General features: G+C 56.6%; 1 protein-coding gene across 2 annotated transcripts in view; it reads right to left on the bottom strand.

Annotated features, from left to right (window-relative positions):
- Positions 1-4,697: 4,697 nt before the first annotated feature.
- Positions 4,698-22,631, bottom strand: part of STRN4 (striatin 4) — a gene marked incomplete at its 5' end in the record, with an annotated part of 27,596 nt that continues 9,662 nt past the window's right edge. Inside the window, 14 exons of one of the 2 annotated variants that reach the window (XM_084612354.1) lie at positions 4,698-7,259; positions 7,367-7,555; positions 8,187-8,273; positions 9,030-9,128; positions 9,509-9,649; positions 10,891-11,058; positions 11,541-11,662; positions 12,380-12,427; positions 12,941-13,116; positions 15,483-15,601; positions 15,908-16,021; positions 18,220-18,370; positions 19,822-19,978; positions 20,833-21,033. In XM_084612354.1, the coding sequence (XP_084468480.1) occupies positions 7,386-7,555; positions 8,187-8,273; positions 9,030-9,128; positions 9,509-9,649; positions 10,891-11,058; positions 11,541-11,662; positions 12,380-12,427; positions 12,941-13,116; positions 15,483-15,601; positions 15,908-16,021; positions 18,220-18,370; positions 19,822-19,978; positions 20,833-21,033 (1,753 nt within the window). In that variant the 3' untranslated portion in view covers positions 4,698-7,259; positions 7,367-7,385. The remainder of the gene's footprint in view (positions 7,260-7,366; positions 7,556-8,186; positions 8,274-9,029; positions 9,129-9,508; positions 9,650-10,890; positions 11,059-11,540; positions 11,663-12,379; positions 12,428-12,940; positions 13,117-15,482; positions 15,602-15,907; positions 16,022-18,219; positions 18,371-19,821; positions 19,979-20,832; positions 21,034-22,631) is intronic. The other variant, XM_084612355.1, reaches the window with a different exon arrangement.

The following is a 22,631-nucleotide window of genomic DNA, read 5'->3' as shown; positions in this document are numbered from 1 at the left end:
CAGCCAGTGCTAAGAGGAGTAATGGAGACTTGGCCATGCAGAGCCAGAGCACCAGCTGCCCCTGGGCAAGGGGAAGCTGAGCACAGAGTCATCTTCCTGCCCTGGCCCTGCACCACCCTCCCTGCCCTGGGGAGAAGGAGCCCAACAGGTTGGGCAGCATTCTGACCCAGCCATCCCGGCACCCTGCTGCAGGCCCCAGCGGGCGGGGGCGCTGCCCCAGCTCATGTCCCTGCGTGCGGGCACCCTATCCTGCTGGCGTACATGGCGGGGGCGTGCATGCGGTCAAGCATGTACAGATGTTGCCTCTGTGTGCGGGGCGGGTGGGTGCAATGCATGTTTGTGCGTGTGCAAGGTGTGGAAAGCATGTTCATGTGGGTGCAAGGTGTGTCCATGCGCATGCAATGCATGTACAAAGCATGTTCATGGGTGTGCAATGTGTGGTTCTTGAGCAGATGGCTTGCAGCATGGCTGGGAGTTCTGGCAGGGGCTCTCAGGGCCTTACAGCCCCAGCCCCGCCCTGTTTCCATCGCGAAGAGCAGACCCGGCCGCACCCTCTTGGGAGCCTCAAAGTGGATTGAGGACAGGCTGGGCTTTCCTGCCCTGTATGCAGCCAGGCCTAGGCCGGTTTGAGTGCGGGATGAGAGGGGCTTTGTTCTGGGCAGGTTCTGCAGGTGCTTCCCCCGGCAGCCCCACCCCCCAGCCACCGCCAACGCAAACAGCAGCGGGAAGAGGCCCCAGGCTGCAGTCACAAAGCAGCTGGCCGCCAAGAGCCCATGCCCGCCACGAGCCCATGCCCGCCACAGGGCGGCTCTTCCAGTGCCCCTCAATCCCAACCCGCAGCCCCCTGGCCTCCTCCTGCCCAGCTCTATTGCTGCTCCTCTGTCCCCCTGCCAGTCCAGCCCTGATCTCTCCCCACACAGTTCTGCTGATGCCTCTCAAGTCTTGCCCCACAGGCCTCCCTGTTGTTCCCTGCTCCTTACCCGACTTGGGGAGCACTCCCATATTTAGAAAAAGGAGCATCCCAATTAAATAAACATTAGGAGGAACATAACAGGAATCGGGGCATCTTTGCTGGAGACTTAGGGGGCGGAAGTGTTTCCGTTAGTCCCAGCCTCTGCCCCCAGGTTGGCTGGTTCAAAACCAGTTCCTCCTCTTTTCCGAGGAAGTTTTGCTTCTTGGAAATAAATACGAGACATGGGTGGGTGTACTTGTGTACCGTCCGGGAAGTTTCCTGGCAGCCGCTGCTGAAAGCAACATTCAACCTACTTAAAAACAATCAAACAATCCAGCCATATAAATAAACCTTACAGAGCTCCTCAGCCCAGCATGGGGGGAGGGAAACCTTTGGCCCAGTGAGCCTGCAGCTCCTATTAGCTTTGGGGGGCTCGGCCCCTCTGGAAATCAGGGCCTTAAGAGACACCTGCCCCTGAGCTCTAGGCACAGCCAAGCCTTTAGGAAGTTCACATCTTCCCCACCCTCCCAGCCAATCCCAGGGGAAACAGTCTTGTGCATGGCGTGAAGGCACAAGCACCAAGTCAGCTCCCCATTATTATTAGGTGTATTACGGTAGCACCTCATGGACCAGGAGCCCATTGTGCTAAGGAAGGGGTGGGCAAACTTTTCAGCCTGAGGGCCACATCTGGGAATAGAAATTGTATGGAGGGCCATGAATGCTCACAGAATTGGGGTTGAGGTGTGGGAGAGGGTGAGGGCTCTGGTTGGGGGTGCAGGCTCTGGAATGGGACCAAGAGGTTCGGAGGGCAGGAGGGGGATCAGGGCTGGGGCAGGGGGTTGGGGAGAGGCTCAGGGGTGCAGGGTCTGAGCAGCGCCTATCTCAAGCATCTCCCGGAAGCAGTGGCATGTCCCTTCTCCGGCTCCTACGTGGAGGCACAGCCAGGCGGCTTTGCATGCTGCCCCATCTGCAGGCACTGCCCCTGCAGCTCCCATTGGAGTGCCGAAGGGGGCCACTGGAGTGCGTAGGAGCTGGAGGGGGGCTATGATGCAGCTTCTGGGAGCCACATGGTGCAACTCCAAACCCAACACCCCAGCTGGAACACCGGAGCAGGGCCGAGCCGTGTGGTGCGCTCCCCCGCCCCCCCGCCCCAGCTGGAGTGCTGAAGCAGGGCCGAGACGCATGGTGTGGACCCCCGCCCCCTGACCCAGCGCCCTAGCTGGAGTGGGGCTAAGTAGTGCATGCCCCCCCAAGACCCAGTGCCCCAGCTGGAGCACTGGAGCGGGGCCAAGCCGTGTGGTGCGGGCCCCCCCCGAACCCAGCACCCTTGGTGGAGCGCCGGAGTGAGGCAAGCTTAAAGCAGCTCACAGGCCAGATCCGGCCCATGGGCTATAGATTGCCCACCCCTGTGCTAAGGGCTAGAGATTTTTTCACTGCTATTTGGTGTATTACAGTAATGGCTAAGCACTCCAGACGTACATCAGGACCCTTTTGTGCTAGGGAGCTGTACATTTTTATTGCTATTAGGTGTATTATGGTAGTGCCTAGGAGCCCCAGTCCTGGACTGTGCCCCATTGTGCTAGGGGCTGTACAAACACAGAACAGAGACTGCCCCTGCCGCAAACAGCCGAGAACCTCCCTCCCAGACACACACATCTAGGGGCCATCGCCTCAAGGGGCCCAGCAGATCTCAGCCCCTACGTGACAACATGAGAGTCCATGTCCGAGACACCCAAGGCCAAATTAAGGCAGTTGAGGGCCCTCGGGACACCGCCACCAGAGCCCTCCACCACCCCTGACCCCGGGCCCACACCCACCTCCACAAGAGCTGTCTGCTGGAGATCCATTCCCACTCTTCTTTGGGAAGGCTGGGCCCCCCACTGCTCCCTACTTTGTGGTGGGGTGGGAGGCAGGGGTCTCAGCACCTACCTGCTCTTCCCGGTGCGTGAGGGCACCGTGCTGGCACCAGCTGAGTAGAGTCACAATAGGGCAAAGAGATTCCCCCCCACGCACACATCCCCTTCTCCTTTCGAGAGACTGTGCCCATGCCAATGTCTCTCCCAACAGCTGCCCCTGCAACCCCTTTCACCCCACCCCCTCCCCCTTCCACAATGGAGCTCTGCTCAGGGCCACAGAAGGGGTCAATCAGGCTCATCCTCCCTCTCCACTGCAACGCTGGAAGCCCTGGCAGGGGCTAACATCAGCCACTTGTGGGCTATCCGGATCCAGAGGCAGGTGAAAGCCCATTCATTACTGTCCAGCCCCACACCCCCAGGTCAGGATTGGGTCCTGTTATACAGCTCCCACCCATCAGCCCACACTGGTTTCAAACAAGCCCTGGCACTGGGGACCAGGCTCCGGTCCCAGCTGGGGGTGGGTGCACGGCAGGGACACAGGGACAGGGGAACGTCAGCCAGGGGAGATAGATGCAGACCGAGCTGTTCCTATTGCAGTGGGCTCCTGGAAGCTGCTAATGGTGCGGTCTCTGGGGCAGGTTTGGAGGAGGGGGGTGGTGATGTTATCACTGCTCACCCACCCCTAGGGGGAAGCTTCTCTGCCCCGCAAGCGGCATCCCGCTGAGCTGATCCTGTGCCTGTGCTGGGGAGCATCAGCTTGGTCTCTCGCTTCGCCAACCATGCAAACCCCAGCGAGTCGCTCTTGGGCCTGGAAGCCAAGTCGTGGGGGCCTCTCCAAGGCCGCAGGAAGGCAAATATTAGATCTCCAGGGAAGAGGGGGGGCTCTGACAGGGGGGCCCATGCGGAGGAGCGAGCAGCGCAGAGGAATCTGTCACATACGTTTTAATATTGCAAATCTTGGATGTCCAGTATCTCCCCCCTCCCCACCAGCTCAGATCATCAGGCTCATCTAGACAGATGGCCCGTCTTTCACACCCCAGGCCAGTTCCGATTAACAGCCCGTCTGCCTGGGCTCCCCTTCGCCCTGCTGCACATCACCACAAAGGGCTCATCTAGTCCAGGCCCTTCCCATCCTCTCTGCAGCTCTGGATCAGGCTCCTCTAGGCCAGTTTCCTGGCTCCACGCAAACCAAATCCCCGCTGTTAGCAAATGACCCTTCCAGAGCTTGACCTCTTTGGAAGTAGGCACAGAATGCTTTCCCTGGGAAAGGCTCGCATGTGTGAAATGCCCACATGAGCAGAGCCACACACAGGAGACAAACCCACGCTATGCAGGTGGCCTGCAGCAGCTGCCCTGCACCAGGGCCTGAGCAGGGTCCGGGCTTGGTTGGGAGGAGGCCAGGAAAGCTCAGGAAGTGATGCCTTGGGCACTAGGGGGTGCTGAACGGCTGGAGGCACAGGCAGGCAGACAGACCTAAACCCAAGACCTTGCGCTCGCTGAAGTTCCCAGGGCACGTCCCGTTCCCTACCCCCACCCACCCATGAGTCAGTATCAAATCTGAGATGTGGGGCAGAGTCCAGCTTGGATGATTCCAACTGCAGTTTCAATAAGAGAACAGATTCTCCTTCACTTCCTATCCTAAACTGATCCTGCCCTGCTCTGTGCGACGTCACTACACGCTGCGCCCCAGAGGGAGCTGCATTTCAGCAGGGGAGTGAGAGTGCGCCCCCATCTGTACAAACAATTGCTGCATAGACCTGGTTCAATGCAGTGACAAGGAGGGGGAAGAACCTGCTTCTTATTCCAAAGGGGGTTTATCGAGGCAGATTTTTTCACATACGATTCAGTCTTGTGATTAAACAGGACAAAAAAAAAAAAAAACAACCCAAAGAGGTCAAATAAATATACAATAAAAAGTTAAACGGCATTAAAAAGGCGAGTGCTCTCAGTTTGGATAAATACAGCACACCGATACATACAGTATATTGGGGACGTCGGGCGAGGTTTTCAAGAGCGGCTAGCGATTTGATTTCTTGGGGAGCTCCCCTGCCTTGCCATGGCCTAATGTGGCCTGATTGCCAGAGGGCAGCTGGCTCAGCAACGCCCCCCCTTTAGAGCTAGCACCCCACAATTGCTAGTCGGTTTGAAAATGCCAGCGGTAGAGACTATCACACAGTGATAACATGGTTTGTGGTCACTTTAGCTTCAGCCCTTTAGGTGTCTCTGGGTTCGGTTTCAATCAGATTTCATTTGTACAGAATATACAAGGAGTTTTTCTTTGTTACAGGCGATAAGATGAAACAAAGAAGAGATGGCAGGGGATGCCAACCAGGGGGCAGGGATCTGCACCCCTCCGGCCAGGGTGGAATCAACCCCTGCCCCCAGTAGAGAGGTTTGAGAGAGCCCTGCGATCAAAGCTAACATTCCCCTTTTCGTTCCCCCCTCGTCGGTCTGGTTCCTGGTGTTGTCATGGGATTCTGCCTGCAGCAGCGACATGGTACAGGCTGCAGGGGACACCCCACGGAGTGATGGGTTAGTGTCCAAGCCAAAGTGGGGAAGCCGCCCCTGCTGAGATGAGGGAGATGGTTCCTGATGTGGCAAGGGTAACACTCAGCCGCCCAACGGCACCATGCACTTTGCAAACAGGGGGTGTCCCCCTTGAGGATAGGGAAAGGGCGATGCCGGGAGGGGAAGGGACTGCCCCAAGGAGTAGGAACAGAACTTAGGAGTCCTGACTCCCAGCAGGCCTTCTGCCCTAACCCTTAGGCCCCAGTGCAGGTTGCAGTCTCGGTGACATTAGCAGAGCGGGGGGTGGGGTGGGGGGCCATGTGCCCACAGGCAGACCCTAGGTCACTGTCTGAGGGTAGGGGGGCAGGTAGGGAAGGCATTGTAGCCCCGGGTATATGGACTTTATTGCTGGGGTGATGGCAAGGGCAACTCTTCCCCAAACCGACTCTTAGCGCCGTGGGATCCATCAGGCTCCGTGATGGCCGTGTCCAACCCTTGCCAGGGGAACGCCCGGCCTGCTGGCACTGGCTTGCTTGGGGGAGCGGGTAGGGGGTGTTTGGCCGGTGTACCCACCCTAGGTAACACTGCTCCTGTCCAGTCCTGGCAAGGGTGGCCTTGCCCCCTGGGAGCAGCATGGGGGTTTAGTGTTCTGGGGGGAGCACTCCAGGTGCCAGGCCTGCGCTGGGGGTGGGCCGAGAACCAGGCTGCAGCCGGAGGGCAGGAGAACCGTCCGTGGATGAATGGAGCTCCTCTCACAGGGCAGGCAGGCGACCCTGGGCTAAGGGAGCAGTAGTGTCACACAGGAGCTGCCTGCTCGGAGACCCCCCTCCTCTGGCAGGAAGGGATTATTGCTACAATAAGGTAGGAAGCCAAGGAGGCAGAGGGCTGCTCCCCAGGGCCTGATGGGGCCTGGATCCAGGGCAGGGCCAAGCAGGCCAGGGGCAGGAGGAGGAGATCTGACATGGGAGGCTGGCTGGCCTGCAAACTGAAGGGCTAATAGGGCAGCATGGTTTGCACAGCTGGGCCGAGGGCAGCAGCAGCCTTGGAGACCAAACACTCCAAATCAGGCCCAGTGGCGCAGAGAGGGGAGGGCAGCACCCATCGGCCCCTCCACTGTCGACGCTGTAAACCCTGGTCCTGAGTCCTGTCCCCCTGTCCCAGTCACTCGCCTGGGCTGGCAGCAGCCTGGAAACTGCCTTGGTAGCCCCATACTGCTCCCCGCAGGAAGGAACCTTCCTGGCCTGACCCAACGCACTGGAGCCTCTTATCCCAGGTCAACCTGAGCAACCTCCCAGCTGGCCCCCTCTTAAAATCAGTGCCCCTCCCTCCCTGGCTCTCCAGCCCCCCTTGTGATCACTAAGTCTGCCCCCAAACCCCTCCTGCTGACGGGCCTGGCGTCAGCCGGCAAGGGCAGCTCGGCTGGAAGCCGGCTGCAAGGGGCCGGCAGGGGACAGCTCAGGGAGGAAAGGAAGAGGCCAGGAGACAGTTCTGGAGGGTTTGTGAATCCTAAAGGTCCAGGGGTTACTTTGTGGTCTGGCAGTGCCTTGCCCAGTGAAGTTAGGGGCAGCAAGGGCTGCCCTGGTACTGGGGAGGGGACGAGTGCCCAACGTCATGGAACAGCTGTGCCCAGCCCCTCCCCTCCATTATCCGTGCCTGGCCCTGAACACTTTCCACTCGCTGGCTGGGAAATAAAACCAGGCGACCTTGAAACAAGCAGAAAAAACATTCCAGAATCTGGCTTCTGGGCCCTGAGGGCACGGAGAGGGCTGGTCACGGGGCTGTCATCCTCCCCTGCCTGCCCTCCCCAGCCACACACGTCCGTGCCACTTCACTGGGTGAGAAGAGACGCCCCTTGGCAGTAGGTCCTGAGCTGTGGGGAGGTGGGGGGGGATAAGCTCATCGCCAGACGGGGTTAGCACCTCTGGAGAGTCCCAGGGACCCACCTGTTGGGGGAGACAAGAGGAGCAGGCCAGTAGCAGGCAAGGGAGCGGGGCGGGGGGCCCTCTGGCCTCCCACTCCAGCGCTGCCCTGTCCCGCAGCCCCAGCTCACCTGCAGGATCCTCTGCTGCTCATACAAAGACCTTGGCAAGGGCGTCGGCCCCGGCACTGGCGATCAGGGCCTTGCTGGGGTGGAAGGCCACAGCGTGGATGGCCTCCTCGTGCTTCTTGCGGTGGGCCGTGATCTCCTGCACGCACGTCTTGTTGTCCAAGTTCCAGAGGCGCAGAGAGCAGTCATGGCCTGGGAGAGCCGTCGGAGAAGGGTCACCCATGGTCAGGGGAGAAGATACTCACCCATGGAGTCGGGAATAGAACTCAGGAGTCCTGGCTCCCAACCCCCCTTGCTCTAACCACTAGACCCACTGCCCTGCCAGTCCTGGCTCCCATTTCCCTGCTCTTCCCTCAAAGCTCAGCCAGCAAAGCCCAGAGCTTTTCCGCACAACACTCTGGATCGCTTGTTTACTGCGCTTAGTGCTGGATTCTGGATTCACTTCCCACTGAACACACCCAGCATGGGCAGTACCAGGCCAAATGCCCCCGCATTGCTCCCTGCACTGGAGGGACACCTCCCGCTAGGGGTGGGACAGGCGAGCCCAGCCCCCATGACCCATTTGGTCCTCAGCCCCTCTGACGCAGTCCAGAGGGCAGGTCTAGCCATGCCAGCGGTGATGGCAGGTGCCCTGCTCAGAAGCTGCTGAGATCCAGCAAACTCATTTCACTCCAGGGCCACGTGGGCGGGAACAATTTTTGGTCCCCACTGGATTTGAACACCCGGATCACTGCCCATCCTCCCCCCGGCAGGTGACTCTCAAAGCCGAAAGCAGGCAAGATGCATGCAGCTGGGGGGCAGGGTGGAGCAGAAAGACACTTACTTCCAGACATGAGGAAGACCCCGTTGGGGTCCACAGCAAGGCAGGTGACAGCGTCCAAGTGAGCGACCATGGAGTGGATGGCTTTCCCTTGGCACGGAGAGGAGAAAGGGTTAATAGGGCAGCTCCCACTCATGCCTGGGGCCTGCTCTAACCACTAGGTGTTCTCCTCACAACCCATGGGGTGGGGTAGCTTACAGCGCTGGATTCCCCATGGGCATGGGAAAGGTGGCTCCCTCTACTGGGGGGTCTTGGAGCAGCATGCTTAGGGGAGGGCACTGAGGGGCCGCCAGGGTGGCAAGAGGGGATGGGACCCTCCTGGGGAAGGGGGAGACAGTGACACCCCCAGGTGGGTGAGTGGGGTAGACTGGGAGCCATCAGATCAGTAGACACGGTCTGTTCAAGGCAGGTGAGGGGAGCTGGAGGGCAGACTGGTCCTTGGGAGGGACATGGGCCTTGCGAGAGAGCTGATTCCATCGCATCATGGGTGAGTCTCCCTGCGAAGGGTGCACGGGAAGGCTCGCACGTGCGCCCTGGGGAGATGGCAGGCAGCACAGCAGGGGCTGGGTCCTGCATGCACAGATTTCACCCCATAACTGCCACCTACCTCTCTTCCTACCCCCAGCAGACGGGGGATGCCCAAGGCAGGACCCCAAAGCACAGTGATGTCAGAGCCTCCCTCAAGAGCCTCAAGGCTGTGGGAGAGATGGCCCCAGGAGGTGGAGCTCTGGGAAACAGCAAGGCCCTTCGCCCCTAGGAGATTGGGCTGGCTGCCTTCCTGCCAGGGGGTGGGGCTGAGAAGGGGGCAACAGGTCTGTCCCAGCCACCAGTAGACGGCTGCCCTACCTGTCCGGTTGTCCAAGAAGCGGATCCCTCGGTCATCATGCGCTGTGATGGTGACGGGCTGCGTCGGATGGCTCACCACATGATTGATTTGACTGAATCCTGGGTCAGAACATGGGAGAGGGAGCAGGTTACCACCGAACCACCCATGCCCCCTCAACCCCCCACCCTGGCCTGACCCATCCTGTGCTCATCCCTCTACCGCCCCCTGCTGGAGAAGTGCCTCCCAGGCAAGGATCTCAAAGCACAAACTAAACTGCTGGGCCTCACCGCCGCCTGGGAGATGGACACCTCATGGCGGGGAGAGAGGGAATCAGGGAAAGGCAGTGACTTGCCTACCATCACACAGCAAATCAATAAGAGCTGTGAACAGAACCCAGGAGTCCTGACTCCCAGCCTCCCCCACCCTCCCGTGCTCTAACCACTAAATCCCACTCCCCTCCCACAGCTGGGACTAGAACACAGGAGTCACCCCAGCTCACCAGTGGTGGCTCTGGATTCCAGCGTCAGGATGGGCTGGGAGGTCTCCAGGTCGTACAGCACCGTGTTGCCCGTTCGGAAGGCGGCCACAACATGGGCAGGGTCCATGCTGGCGAACACGACAGAGGTAGGAATTCCGTACTCTGCGGGAGGGGCGGGGACACAGGGAGAACAATGAAGGCCGCCTTACGGGACCAACCGTCACGCTTCAGTGCCAAGACCACCCCTGCTGTGGCACCAGACAGAGCAAAGCATTCCAACCGCACTAACACACAAGCCTCAACCCAAAAAGAAAAGGAGGACTCGTGGCACCTTAGAGACTAACCAATTTATTTGAGCATAAGCTTTCGTGAGCTACAGCTCACTTCATCGGATGCATACTCCAAGGGTCTGGGTCTGTAGTCACCTAGGCAAATTGGTGAGGCTTTTTACCAAACCTTGTCCAGAAAGTGGGGTGCAAGGTTTTGAGAAGTATTTTTGGGGGGAAAGACGTGTCCAAACAGCTCTTCCCCAGTAACCAGTATTTGTTTGGTGGTGGTAGCGGCCAATCCAAGGACAAATCCGATGAAGTGAGCTGTAGCTCACGAAAGCTTATGCTCAAATAAATTGGTTAGTCTCTAAGGTGCCACAAGTACTCCTTTTCTCTTTGCGAATACAGACTAACACGGCTGTTACTCTGAAAGCCACAACCCAACCACTCCCAAAATGCAGCCCTCTCTGGGGTGGAGTATGTCACGTGCACACAGCAACGGCACAAAGTTTTCAACGGGAAGTGAAGTGCCTCCCTGTTTCCCATTGAAACGAGAGGTCTGTTAGAGAGGCAGAACGGCATTCCTTGAGTTGGAATTTGACCAGGGCATTGAGCAGCATCGTGACTTTTTGGGAAGTTACAAAGGGATTTTCAATGCCAAGACAGAATGGCCCTCGTTTTAGATGGCACCTATCTAAGGTACATATGTGCCCCCCACATCTCTGTAGTATCTGAGAGTCTCACAATCTTTAATGGATTTATCCTCACAATGCCCATGAGGCAGGGCAGGCCTATAATCCCCATTACACAGATGGGGAAACCGAGGCACAGAGAGACTAAGTGACTTGCCCAAGATCACAAAAGTCTGTGAAGGAGCAGGGACTTGAACCCAGGTCTTCCAAGTCCTAGGCTAGGGCCCTAACCAATGGGCCATCCTCCCACCTATTGAAGCACAGCACTCCCTAGTACTGTGCTAGGGCACTGGGGTCAAAACTGACCCAAAAAGAGAAAGAGAGAGAGAGATCCCCATGCTGTTCCTAACCCCCCAAAGCCTTAATCTGGTAGGGAACACCCTCTCAAAGGGGCCCCTATTTCCCAGCCAGGCTCTGTTATCCCAGGGTAGGGTTCGCTCACCACGCTCCGTGTTGTAAGTGCTGAGGCAGGATGGGTTCTCGCTAGGGTCCCATATCCTGACCGTGCCATCTGCTGAACACGAAGCCAGGCGGTTCTTGGAAGGGCTGAATGCCAGGCCCCAGATCGCATCCGTGTGGCCTTCCAGGACGTTGCTGAGGACTCCTGGATCTGGGCCAGAAACAACGCCGGGGTCAAGGAGGAGTCACGCCGCATCCTGGCTCCCAGCTGGGGAGTGTCACCCTAATTTGCCCCAGGGCCCTCCTCCAGCTGAGAGTTCCCAGCATACAGTGCTCCACCTCCACTGGAGTGGCCAGGCCGCAGTGCATACTGGGAACTGTAGTCTCCACAGGTCAAGTCAAGGGCCACTGCGCCCTGGTGAGTTTTCTACACATCAGGTACAGCCCATCAGCTCCTGAAGAGATTCCAGCACAACCCACTCCCCAGCACTGCCACCCTGCCCTCCCCTCCCCGGAAAACTCCCAGCAACCCCAAGGAGACAAAAACACCCTGAAAAATCACCCAAAATCTCACATTTGGGCCTCACTCCACCCTCCTCCCAGCTGTCAGGAGACAGGCTGCATACTCTGGGGTCTGCTCAGTGCGTAGGGACTGCCAGGGGAGAGGACGGACAGACAGCTGCCTGCACCCACCATAACTGTCGTAAGGATCCATGCTCAAATCCGGGACCCTCCAGAAGCGGATCTTGGTGTCCGTTCCTCCGCTGTAGCAATATTCGCTGTTACAGCCCATGGCAATGGAGAGCACTGGACCCCTGCAGAAACGGGACGGCCACAGAAATGAAGGGCAGGGCAAAAGAAATGGGGCAGAGAAAGAATGGGGGAGGGGGACTTCCAAAGCCGTAGGATGGGGCTTCCCCTCTCTGCCCCACACTCACAAGGACTCTCCCAAGGAGCGAGCGTGGGTGCAAACCACACAGGATGAGCCAACCACAGCCACCCACTGGGGGAAAGGCGCAGCCACGTGGAGCCCATCGGAGCCCTGGGCTTTGGAAAGGCATTCAGGGAGTCAGAGCACCCTCTAGTGGCAAAGTCTCTAGTTTGCCGTAGCTCCTTTGGCACTCCAGACAGCACCTGCTTGGACTGAACCACTCGTCCCTCGTAGACCAACGGAGTCGTTTAATGAACTTGCAAGACACCAGAGCTGCACTAACTGCACTTGTGAGTAGGCTGGGGGTTCAGAATTAGCCCTGACCCTCTCGCCCCAACCTCCTGCGGGTTTAAGCCTCACCCCTTCCTAAATCACAGACTGCCGAGACCAGGGTTCCAACATCTGATCCCAAAGGCTGTACTGGGGCCCAGGATCCAGACTCTAGGGTCATGGGCTTGACTCTCTGGGACCACAGAGTACATTAGGGAGATGCTCCGGCCAGAGTCACTCATGGATTCTGGACCCTGGGATCAATACACGGGTGGGGAGATGCCCCTTTGGGCAGAGGTACCAGGCATCAGCCTCACACCCCAGGACTCACCTGTGTGCCCGGAAAGCGTAGACCGGCTCCACATCCAATGCGGCGTTCCTGCAGCAGGAGAGGAAAGGGCAGAGATTAGCGGGGGGGACCCCCAGCTGGTAGGGCTGGATGCTTTATACTCTACCACCCAGCAGGACTGGCTCAGGGACAGGGCCGGACCCCACAGTGGAAAGGCCCAGGGTTCAATGTGTGACCTTCCCTCAGCATCAGGGGAGAAGGGGAGGGGATGTTGCTGGGATTTTAACCCTTTTGTGCCCACATGAAACTGAACAAATCAGGTTAACAGTTGGCAGTGCTCCCCTTCCCCACCTCCCCATCCCAAAATAACCAGCCCCACATGCAGCATGATGTGGAATGCCAGGGGGGAACCTTGAGGGGCTGCTGGCTAACAGATGCCTTAGACACGTGGGTGTATTTATGTTCTTCCTTCCCTAGATTTGGTTTTTACAGGGTGTGGTTAACACATCTGCCTGGCAATCCCTCCCCACCCCTCCCCCACGCAGCGCCTCCTGCTGGCCCTGCTGAGCCTGGCATGCTCCCCAAGCTACAGGGGGGGCTCACTTCTTGGCAGCAACCGTCTTCTGGAGGTTCCACAGCTTCAGCGTGCCATCCTCAGAGGCTGTGACTAGCGCGGACTCTGTGTGGTGGAAAACCAGGGCCCGGATCCCGTCGTAGTGACTCCGGAGGGTGAACTTGGGATTCCAGGTCTTCTTAAAGGCGTCCTTGCCATCTGACAGCTGGAAACACAAAACAAGGCAGCATGATCACAGCTATGCTCTCCTCCTCCTCTGAGCTGGGCCAAGCCATCTCTGTCCATTTTCAATTAAAGCCCCCAACAGGGACCAGCAGCCAGGCTGCTTCTGCACATCCTCTGCTGTTCTCTGAAAACATCCACTCAATGTGCAGCAGCAGTCCAAAAAGCTAACAGAATGCTGGGAATCATTAAGAAAGGGAAAAACAAAAAATATCATATTGCCTCTACATAAATATATGGTACGCCCACATCTTAGATACTGTGTGTAGATGTGGTCGCCCCATCTCAAAAAAGATATATTGGAATTGGAAAAGGTTCAGAAAAGGGCAACAAAAATGATTAGGTTATGGAACAGCTGCCAGATGAGGAGAGATTAATAAACTGGGACTTTTCAGCTTGGAAAAGAGACAACTAAGGGGGGATATGATTGAGGTCTATAAAATCATGACTGGTGTTGAGAAAGTAAATAAGGAAGTGTTATTTACTCCTTCTCATAACACAAGAACTAGGGGCCACCAAATGAAATTAATAGGCAGCAGGTTTAAAACAAACAAAAGGAAGTATTTTTTTTTTTTTTTACACAATGCACAGTCAACCTGTGGAACTCCTTGTCAGAGGATACTGTGAAGGCCAAGACTATAACAGGGTTCAAAAAAGAACTAGATAAGTTCATGGAGGATAGGTCCATCAATGGCTATGAGCCAGGACGGGCAGGGATGGTGTCCTTAGCCTCTGTTTACCAAAAGCGGGGAATGGGCGATAGGGGATGGATCACTTTATGATGACCTGTTCTGTTCATTCCCTCTGGGGCACCTGGCATTGGCCACTGTCGGAAGACAGGACACCAGGCTAGATGGACCTTTGGTCTGACCCAGTATGGCCGTTCTTATGTTCTGCTTGTGGGTTATTATCCCAAGCATCTGCCTGCCTGCTGGCTCAGTACCACACCTGTCTTAACTACATTAGGTCCTTATATGGCCTTCATCACTATGGTATCAGAGCACCTCCTCTCAACACCTTGTGAGGCAGGGCAGAGCAGGGATATTATTAGTCTCTTCTCGCACAGCACCTAGCACAATGGGGCCCTGGGCCATGACTAGGGCTCCTATGCGCTAACGTAATACACCTAATAAATAATAATTTCACTGATGGGGAAACTGAGGCACAGTGACTCACCCAAGGTCACAGAGGCATCGTGTGGCAAAGGAGAGACTTGAATCAGGTCTCCCAAGTCCCAGGCAAGAGTCATAACCACTCCTCTCAACCCCAACAGGCTCAGTTACAAACTTTTGCTGATGCGAACAGCAACATGGCTTTTCATGGAATTATGGAGCTACAGGACTGGAAGGGACCCCAAGAGATCCTCTAGTCCACCCCTCTGCACTGCGGCAGGGCTGAGGCTATCTCCCCTCTGGCCCTGGGAGCCATGCGCTCAGGTCTGGCGCTGGGAACGCTCAGGACAGAGCAGGGGTGGATTAGAACAAAACTCTTCTCAGAAGAGCTAAGAGGCAGGAAAAGAATCCAAACTGGCCTCGTACTCCTTCCTGCACTGGAAAATGGCTGCATACTTGAAAGGGAAACTAGCAATCCAGTAGAGACTGGTCATACTGGTATGTTCACTGGCTATGGAGGAGGGTGTTCTGGTGGTCCCATAGGAATCAGAGTTTGCTCCATATGTCCCAGACCCACTGCAAGAAGGCCCCACCTCTAGCCCCCACTAGAGTTCCCATCTGGGGACTACTAGTAGACATGTCCTGCTGGATGCCAACTGTCTGCCTGGTGCCCATGGAGCAAGAGAGCATCTGTATCAGACAGGACCCAATCATGTGGTCTGTCCATCTGCTCCACACCCAGATAAGCTGGTAGCTAGCGCAGCCCCCAAAGCACAGGGGTCCCTGCAGCTCCCTGCATGGAACTTCCCCCCATCCCAGCACGCAGGCAGCTGGCTTCTGCACCAGCTGAGATCCTCGGGTTACTTCCTGCAGAGGGCATTACAATACAGTCCAAGCTGGGGGAGACAGCAGCTAGGTCTGCGGAGAGAAATGACTGCTAAACTCCAACCAGGGGGTGAATGGGAGGAGATGTTCCTGGATACTGCTGCGCCCAGGGACCTCAGGTGCCAGAAAGATCCCCAGGCTGTGGGGCTCATCAGACTCATCTTGATGGGCAGATGTCAGTGCAAAGGACTGCTGGGTATTAGAGTCCACTGGAATAGGATGTACGGGGTGTACGGAGCGGTGCTGTGCCACGGATGCCTGGCACCACAGGCAGCACTGACTAACGCTCAAGGAGCCTGGGCTAAGGGCCAGCTCGGAAAGCTGGGGTGAGGAGATGATGCCGGCTACTCACATCACAACTGAGCTCGTTGTCGTTGGTGACAGTCAGGTCCGCCAGGTCCCCCAGACTTACTTCCCCTCCGCCGATGGTGTCCATGATAAACACGTCCGAGGAGAAGCCAAGCGACCCTGCTGCAAGGGGAGAAGGGGCAAAGCTCAGGGCTAACTGGAGAGGTGCCAGGTGGGAGCAGGTTTACAACTGGAGGAAAGGCAGCGGTATTCCAAGCTTGAGAAAGGTATGCTGGGAGCACCCCTAGGTGGGAGGTGGTCTGTAGGGCCTCTGTAACTGGGGATTTGCTGAAGAGGTCCAAAGAGGATCAGAGGAACATGACAGCTTGAGCATGATGGACACCCCCCCCCCCCCAACTTCTCCCCTCCATAACACAATCCCCACCCCACAGCCAGAAACAGGAGGGGAACAAAGGGACTAGGCATTACCTTCATGAGACCTGGGGTGACTGGAGATGGCAGATGGAACAGATGGTTTAGGAGGCAGCCCATCAACGTCCCGAAGATCGGCAAGCATGCCTTGAAGCTTAACTCTCCGGCTCTCTGCAGAGGAAGGAAAGATGACAGGGGGAAGGTTAAAATCCAGGCCCTGGCAGCATGGTAAGAGACAGGTAGCTTCTTTGGGAACAGGACAAGACCCCTGAAATATGGGTTTGCCCTCAGCATTTGTTAGTTTCACTGCTTCCCCAGTTCTTGGTGGAAGTCTTTCATCCAGCCACATGGGAAAGAGAAACATGCAAGAAGAGGAATTCATTCAGTGAAGCCCTATGGCCTGTGCTATGCAGGGGGTCAGACTAGCTGCTCACAATGGTCCCTTCTGGCCTGGGAATCTACAAAGAGGAAAAGAACCAAAGGAACAGGACTGGGACCTATTTTGTTCTATAAGGGTTCTTATCTCGCCCTCATCATCAGGCCGCCTTTCAGACATGCAGTAACTGACACAATAACCACCTCTCCCCTGTGGTTCATTCTATCCCACAAGGGCAGGGATTGTGCATGTGTGTGTGTGTGGGGGGGGGTGTTTTGGTAAAGTTTTGCTGTTGTTGATTAAAATGTCCACACCACTCTGTTTCTGTTAGAGGAGCCTGGTCGGAGCAGTGCTCCCAGCACTGGGAGCAAAGGGTGGGCGGATTTCAGATAGTCCTTAGCTTCTGGGGGAGTTTGTTCCGCAGTCTGGGACTGGCCTCTGAGGACAATCCTTCTCCTGTGCAGACAGGCGTTACGCTGATGGTAACAAAGTTCCATGGTGCTGGAGGGGCAGCGTCATCAACCATGCTCCCCACCCTGGAGCCTCTTTTAGATCTAGCCTGGGCCTGGGCTACAGAGGGCCTTGAAGATAAGGACTGAGACCGCGAACTAGATTCAGCTTCTGCAGGTTGCCGGTGTAGAGGGCAGAGGATAGGTGTGACATGCACACAGCAGCCAGCGCTGCTGACCCAAAACTGCCTTCGACTCTTGGTTTGAAACTGATGATGCCCCTTTAAAAAGAAAGCTTTCCTTCCAGGCTGGGACACTGCATGGCCCATTGCAGCCCGGAGGAAATGTGGAGTGTTAAATTCCTGAGAACACAAGTTTATAGCAGCTCTAGAGGGCGCTCACGTCATATGGAGTCCAGGCCCAGGGGCTAGGACCAGCTTCACTGCCAGGAACTGGAGCTGCCAGGAGCCAGGCTGGAATCACTGATGGGGCGGGGGGGGGGGGGGGGGGGGGGGGGGAGGAGGAATGGACTACTGTATGAGTGTATGTGGGAACAGGGGAGGGAACGCTTCATGCCATCCAAGCCTGCAGAGGAAGTGCAACCGCCCGGTGCTTTCCTGCTGAAGGCTGGTTGAGGGCAGCCCCGAGGGGAAAGCAGGATCATCCCGACCGGACATGGGAACAGCAGCTGCCGCTAGCAATGTGCTCCTCAGGAAGTCTGCGTTTCCTCTCTGGAAGCTCAGAGCACTGCTGGGGGAAGAAGGGGCCAGGGAACCCCACATCCCTGCAGCAGAGATGGGGAGTCAGTGGCTCTTTCACCTTGCTAGAAACCTTTCCCGGTTTGGGAAGTTAAACCGGAGTTTGCAGTGTGACCCAGCAGTAAAGCGCACAACAGATCCCAGGGAGTGGGAGTGTGTACAGGAATCCCAGGGAAGGGAGAGGGCAAATCCTCTTTACAGGACTCTTGGGATTTACATGCAGATCTAGGCACCATGGTCCCTGGAGGATATGAATGAACCAGAGGGAGTCTGACAAACAGAAATGATCCAGGAGGGGGCTGAGAGTAAAGGTATTCTTCTTCCTGATTCCTAGCATTCCTGCTCTAATCATTAGACCCCCACACCCCTCCCAGCCGACTCCCGATAGAACCTGAATCCCAGCCCCCCTGGGCCAGCCATTATACCCCAGTCCTTTCCCATAGCCAGAGATAGAACCCAGGCATCCTGGCTCCCAGCAGTCATGTGCTCTATGCAAAGCTTGGCTAAGCTACGAGGAAGCTGTAGCGGGGACAAGTCGCTGGCTGCATACATGAAGGATGTCACCCCAAAGGTGGGTGGGGAATTCATTTGGCTGACACATGGATGTAAGTTGCAGAAATGGAAGGTTAATGTGGGCTGTAAGGAGCTCGGGAATGATCTCCCTCAGGGACATGCAGAGAAGTGGGGAAGTCCCATTGCATGGGGACACAGAACCAGACTGGAGGGTTTGGTCCTGTGGGGATGGCTGCTGGGAGCTCTAGGATCCTATCCACACACTCCCATTACCAAGCTCGTTCCCGTCCCCGGTGCGCCGGGCGTCCCCGGAGCCCTCGCCGTTCTCCCCAGAGCCCAAGAAGTCAAACTCGTTCAAGGCATCCTCAGAGTCTTCATCATCCTCCTCATCCTCCACCTCGGACATCAGGGGCTTTGTAGCAAGCTGGTAACACAGACTGGAGAGAGTTAGCCTAGGGCAGGGGGGCTCCAAGCTTAGCCTGCTCCCCACAGCCTGTGGACACAATGCGGAGACACCAGCCCACAGGACTGACAGACCCAGACCTGGGATGGGGCCCAGGTAGATTCTGTTCAACACAGGAGGGCTGGGAGAGGAAGATCAGAGACCATGGCCAAGGAAAGCCTGGGCTACTGATTAGCTAGGGTGGGGCACATCTGCACACGTGGGAAGGACGCTGCCATTCTCCAGGCAGACTGCTTAGGGGGAGCTGTGTGCACATAGGGCTGCAGTCACTAAAAGGGTTAACTGTTCTATACAAGGCCAATAGCCGCTCATACACACAAGCACAGCACAGGGCTCTGCGCATGCGTGTTAGGACACGCGTGTGCACCAACATTAACACGACTTAGGGCTTCTCTGTCCCATTACCATGCCCCCAGATTGAGCCCTGGGGCGGCAGGTCCCTCTCACCACGGGGCAGGCTGGAGTTGGGAAGGTGAAGTCGTTTCAGGCATCGGTGTGTTATGGCAGCGGAGTCAGACCACCCCTCTGCAATCTTTGCGACGCAGCTGCTGCTGCAGCATGGATCTCGTTAGAAGCCAGAGACACTTAATGGGTAGAAACGGGACAAGGGAACCCTGCAGAAGAAACCACCACTCCCCTATCAGCAAGGGAAAGGGAACCAAGAAAAAGAGGGTGTATGGGGCAATGTTTAGAGCACAGGGGCAGCCAGGAGTCCTAGGTTCCATCCCCACCTCTGGGAGGAGAGTGTGTCTAGTGGTTAGAGCTGGGGGGCTGCTGGGAATCAGGACTCCTGGGTTCTATCCCCAGCTCTGTCACTGACTCACCATGTGACTGGGCATGTCACTTCCCTGCTCGCTCTGTGCCTCACATCTCCCATCTGTAAAATGGGCGAAATGCTGGTGCACCCCACAGGACAGAGTGTGAGAATTAATTAAAGCACTTTGAGATCCTTGGATGAAAATGCCAGAGAAAGGCCAGGAATGATCATTGCTAGAAGTTTTCACCTTCAGCTCCCACCACCCACAGTAGGGGACAACTTCTTAACCGGCCGCCAAGGCAAACGCAGTAGCATCTGATTATTATGTTACTTGTCCATTTATAGCACTCTTCTGCAGAGGCTTATCAAGCACTTTATAAAGGCGGATGTGTATTAACCTTGTTATACAGCTGGGGAAACAGAGGCACACAGAGAGGATTGGCCCACGGCCATGCAGTGAGACAGTAATAAAGCTGAGAACAGAACCCAAGAGTCCTGACTCCCAGTGAATCCTTGTTCTAACCAATCCACTACACTCTCCTCTCAGAGGAGCCGGGAGTTCTGATGCCCAGTCCCTGCCTTCAGAAACCTATCGGGAGTGCTTGTTAGAGTGGCCCAGGACATGTTAATTGTCTCCTGTCCTTGTAAGACCTGCCTTTACTCGCTGTTTCTTGTGCTGCCGCTGGGTCTCGAGAGGAAGGCCTTCCAGATCTTCCTCTTCATCGCTGTCCTCGTCCTCGCAGTTCTGGAGGAAGGGGATTTTCTCCATCACCGAGCTGCTGATTCGGTCCTTTGTCTCCTTCCCGGCATTCCTGCCAGAGGCAGAGGCGATACCAGGCCAGCGTTAGGGAACGAGGCTGCACTGCAGCCCCCCAACCCAGCATAGCCCACTGGGCAGAGAGAATGGAGAGCAGCTGCATTGTGGAAGTCGGGGAGAAGGCATAGAAACCTCCCTGGTTCAGGGCACTAGCTGAGTTCTAACTGCCTGGGGTTGGGAAGTAATGCTATAGGGGTCTCCTGTCACACCTTCCTCTGAAGCAGCTGGGGCCAGCCACTGAGGATCCTGCTCTGCTTCCTATGCTAGAAGAGCTCCACGGCCCAGAGGTCCCTCCCATGGTGCCCTGCAGCTGGATATCAACACTTTTGCAGTGAACACATGCACATCCCATTGGGGATGAGACACCATGCAGCAAAACCCCTCGGTGGGGGGCAGCTCCCCCCATACCATGCTGACTCCAGGCAAAGCGCCATCTAGGCAGCTCGCCCCCTTTTTACCAAGCAGAATCAGGGCCTATCCCCCTCAACGCAGCGCATCACCCGTCTCCCCCACCAGCCAGACTCTGGGTTGAATGCATCCAGCAGAGACATCCCCCCCCAGCTTCCCCCACCAGCCAGAACCCCCCTCATCCAGCAGAAACCTACCCTGCCCCATGAGACACCCCAGGCTGGAACCCCCCTCCCCTGCCAGCAGGATCCCCATCCATCCATCTCGCAGAGCACCCACTCCCGTAGCAGCCAAACCCCATCCATGCAGCAGCCTGTGAGAATCCCCAGCAAAGACAAGCACGCAGCCCCCCGATATAACTCAAGAGGAGGCATAGAACAGCGATGCCCCCTACAGGAGGGGGGCAAGATGTATGGCCAGGACAGAGGGCTGCCCCCTCACCTTTTAATCTGTTCCTCGATCTGTTTGACAAGCAACGACTCGCCCCCGTTCAGCCCAGGGGGCCCCGGAGCAGGACCCAGCCCCAAGTCGCTGGGCTCAACGGTGCCGTTCAGCTCCACAGAGCAGCGGCCCAGCAGGGAGCGCACTCGCTTGGAACGCATGTCCAGGATGGTGTCTGTGTAGCCCACTTCTTCCAGGTACCTGCGATGAGGGAGAAAGGCGAGTTGAGAGCTAGGGTCCAGGGCAGGACAACATAACACTCTCCGTCTGCGGATCTCCATGCACTTTAGAGACATGGCAGGTCAGCAATCTCTCCAGAGCTGGCATGGGAAAGGGACTACTCCAAGTCAGCAAAGCAGACCTGAGAACTTCCCCCTTGCAGTCCTGTGCGCTCCCTCATTTTGTCCGTGACGTCAAGAAGGCTGCACATACTTAGGGGGAAAATGAGGGAGGCCCAGGCAGATCCCCAAGGAGTCCCTCTCTGGAGGAGGGTGCAGCATGAGACAGCTCTCCACGCTGCCAGCGGCTTTTGATCCTCAGAGGGTGGTGGCTCTCCCAGCCACAGGGCAGATGCCACATTAAAGGGAACATAGCTGCAGAGAGGAAGCGTGGGCCTGTGGGTAAGGCACAGGGCTGGGAGTCAAGAGAACTGGGTTCTATCCCCTTAGCGCGGCCACAGGCTTGCTGGGTGACCTCGGGCAAGTCACTTGCATTCTCAGCATCTCGGTTCCCACCCGGTACACATGGGGTTAATGTTACTAAGCTGACGGCTGGAGGACTGGGACACTAGTGCATGGGGTCCACATGGCGCCCGAACTTACCACCCAAGCTACATATGGAGCAATGACAAATTCCTCACCTGCAAAGGGAGTGTTTGTTGCACGGTCAGGACAGATCCACCCTGCACCAACGCCCTCAACTGGGAAGTTCTGACTGTTGAGGGGCTTGGGCTAGAGCTCTGGTTTAGTCCAGGTGAGGTCATATAAAGAGGGGTCCTCCCCCCATGCTTTACTGCAGGGTATTTTCAGCTTGCTGTGTAATTGTGCCCCAGGCCCTGGCAGCTGCAAAGGGAGCACCCAAAAGCCTTCGGAGTCGATAAGGACATGTAGTATTTAGGTTCTATGCTTTGTCAGGAGCACTAGGGAGCCCAAAGTCTGGGCAGGGCATTTTGCATCCTTTTGTATTTCAGAGAGCAAAAATAAAACAGAACTGTAACCTGAGTGGTGCCAATTCCTAGAGAACCAAACTTAAACCAATCACCCTGCACAGCCCTCTAAGCTATTATTTCTGGCTATTGGTAATCTATAGGAATTGCTCCTCATGGATCAGCACCTGCCAACGCTGTTCTAAGAGCTGGTTGTGACAACCCAGCTCCTTTAGCCGATGAGCAAGATCAATGCTATCTCAAGTAACAATAGCAGCGAAGTCACAGCGGCATGGGCGGCTGCGTGGGCTAGCCCTGCCCGCCTGGGTACACACTCTAGTGGCCACTGCCTGTCCTGGGGAGGCTTCACTGCTGTTGGTACTCGAACTAGCCCGGGTAAGTCTACACCTGCTACAGTCACGCCTCCGAACTGCAGTGTAGACAGACCCTAGGGGCTAGAGCAATAGAAATGTCACATAACACCAACTAGGGCAGAGATGAGAATACTTCCATTTGCTGCTTCGACAGCAGGAGTGGGCGGGGGGCAGGGCACACCTCTGTTATCAATCGCACCTGGAATAGTTAGAGGTTAAGTCTATGGGGCCCCGACGGTCAGGGCTTTGCAAACGGTGCACAGCGCAGGCATATTCCAAAA

Source organism: Lepidochelys olivacea (assembly GCF_965140295.1).
Source record: "Lepidochelys olivacea isolate rLepOli2 genome assembly, chromosome: 23".
Lineage (NCBI taxonomy): Eukaryota > Metazoa > Chordata > Testudines > Cheloniidae > Lepidochelys > Lepidochelys olivacea.
Note: the sequence above shows the minus strand (reverse complement) of the source record. Positions and strands in the feature narration are given on the sequence as shown.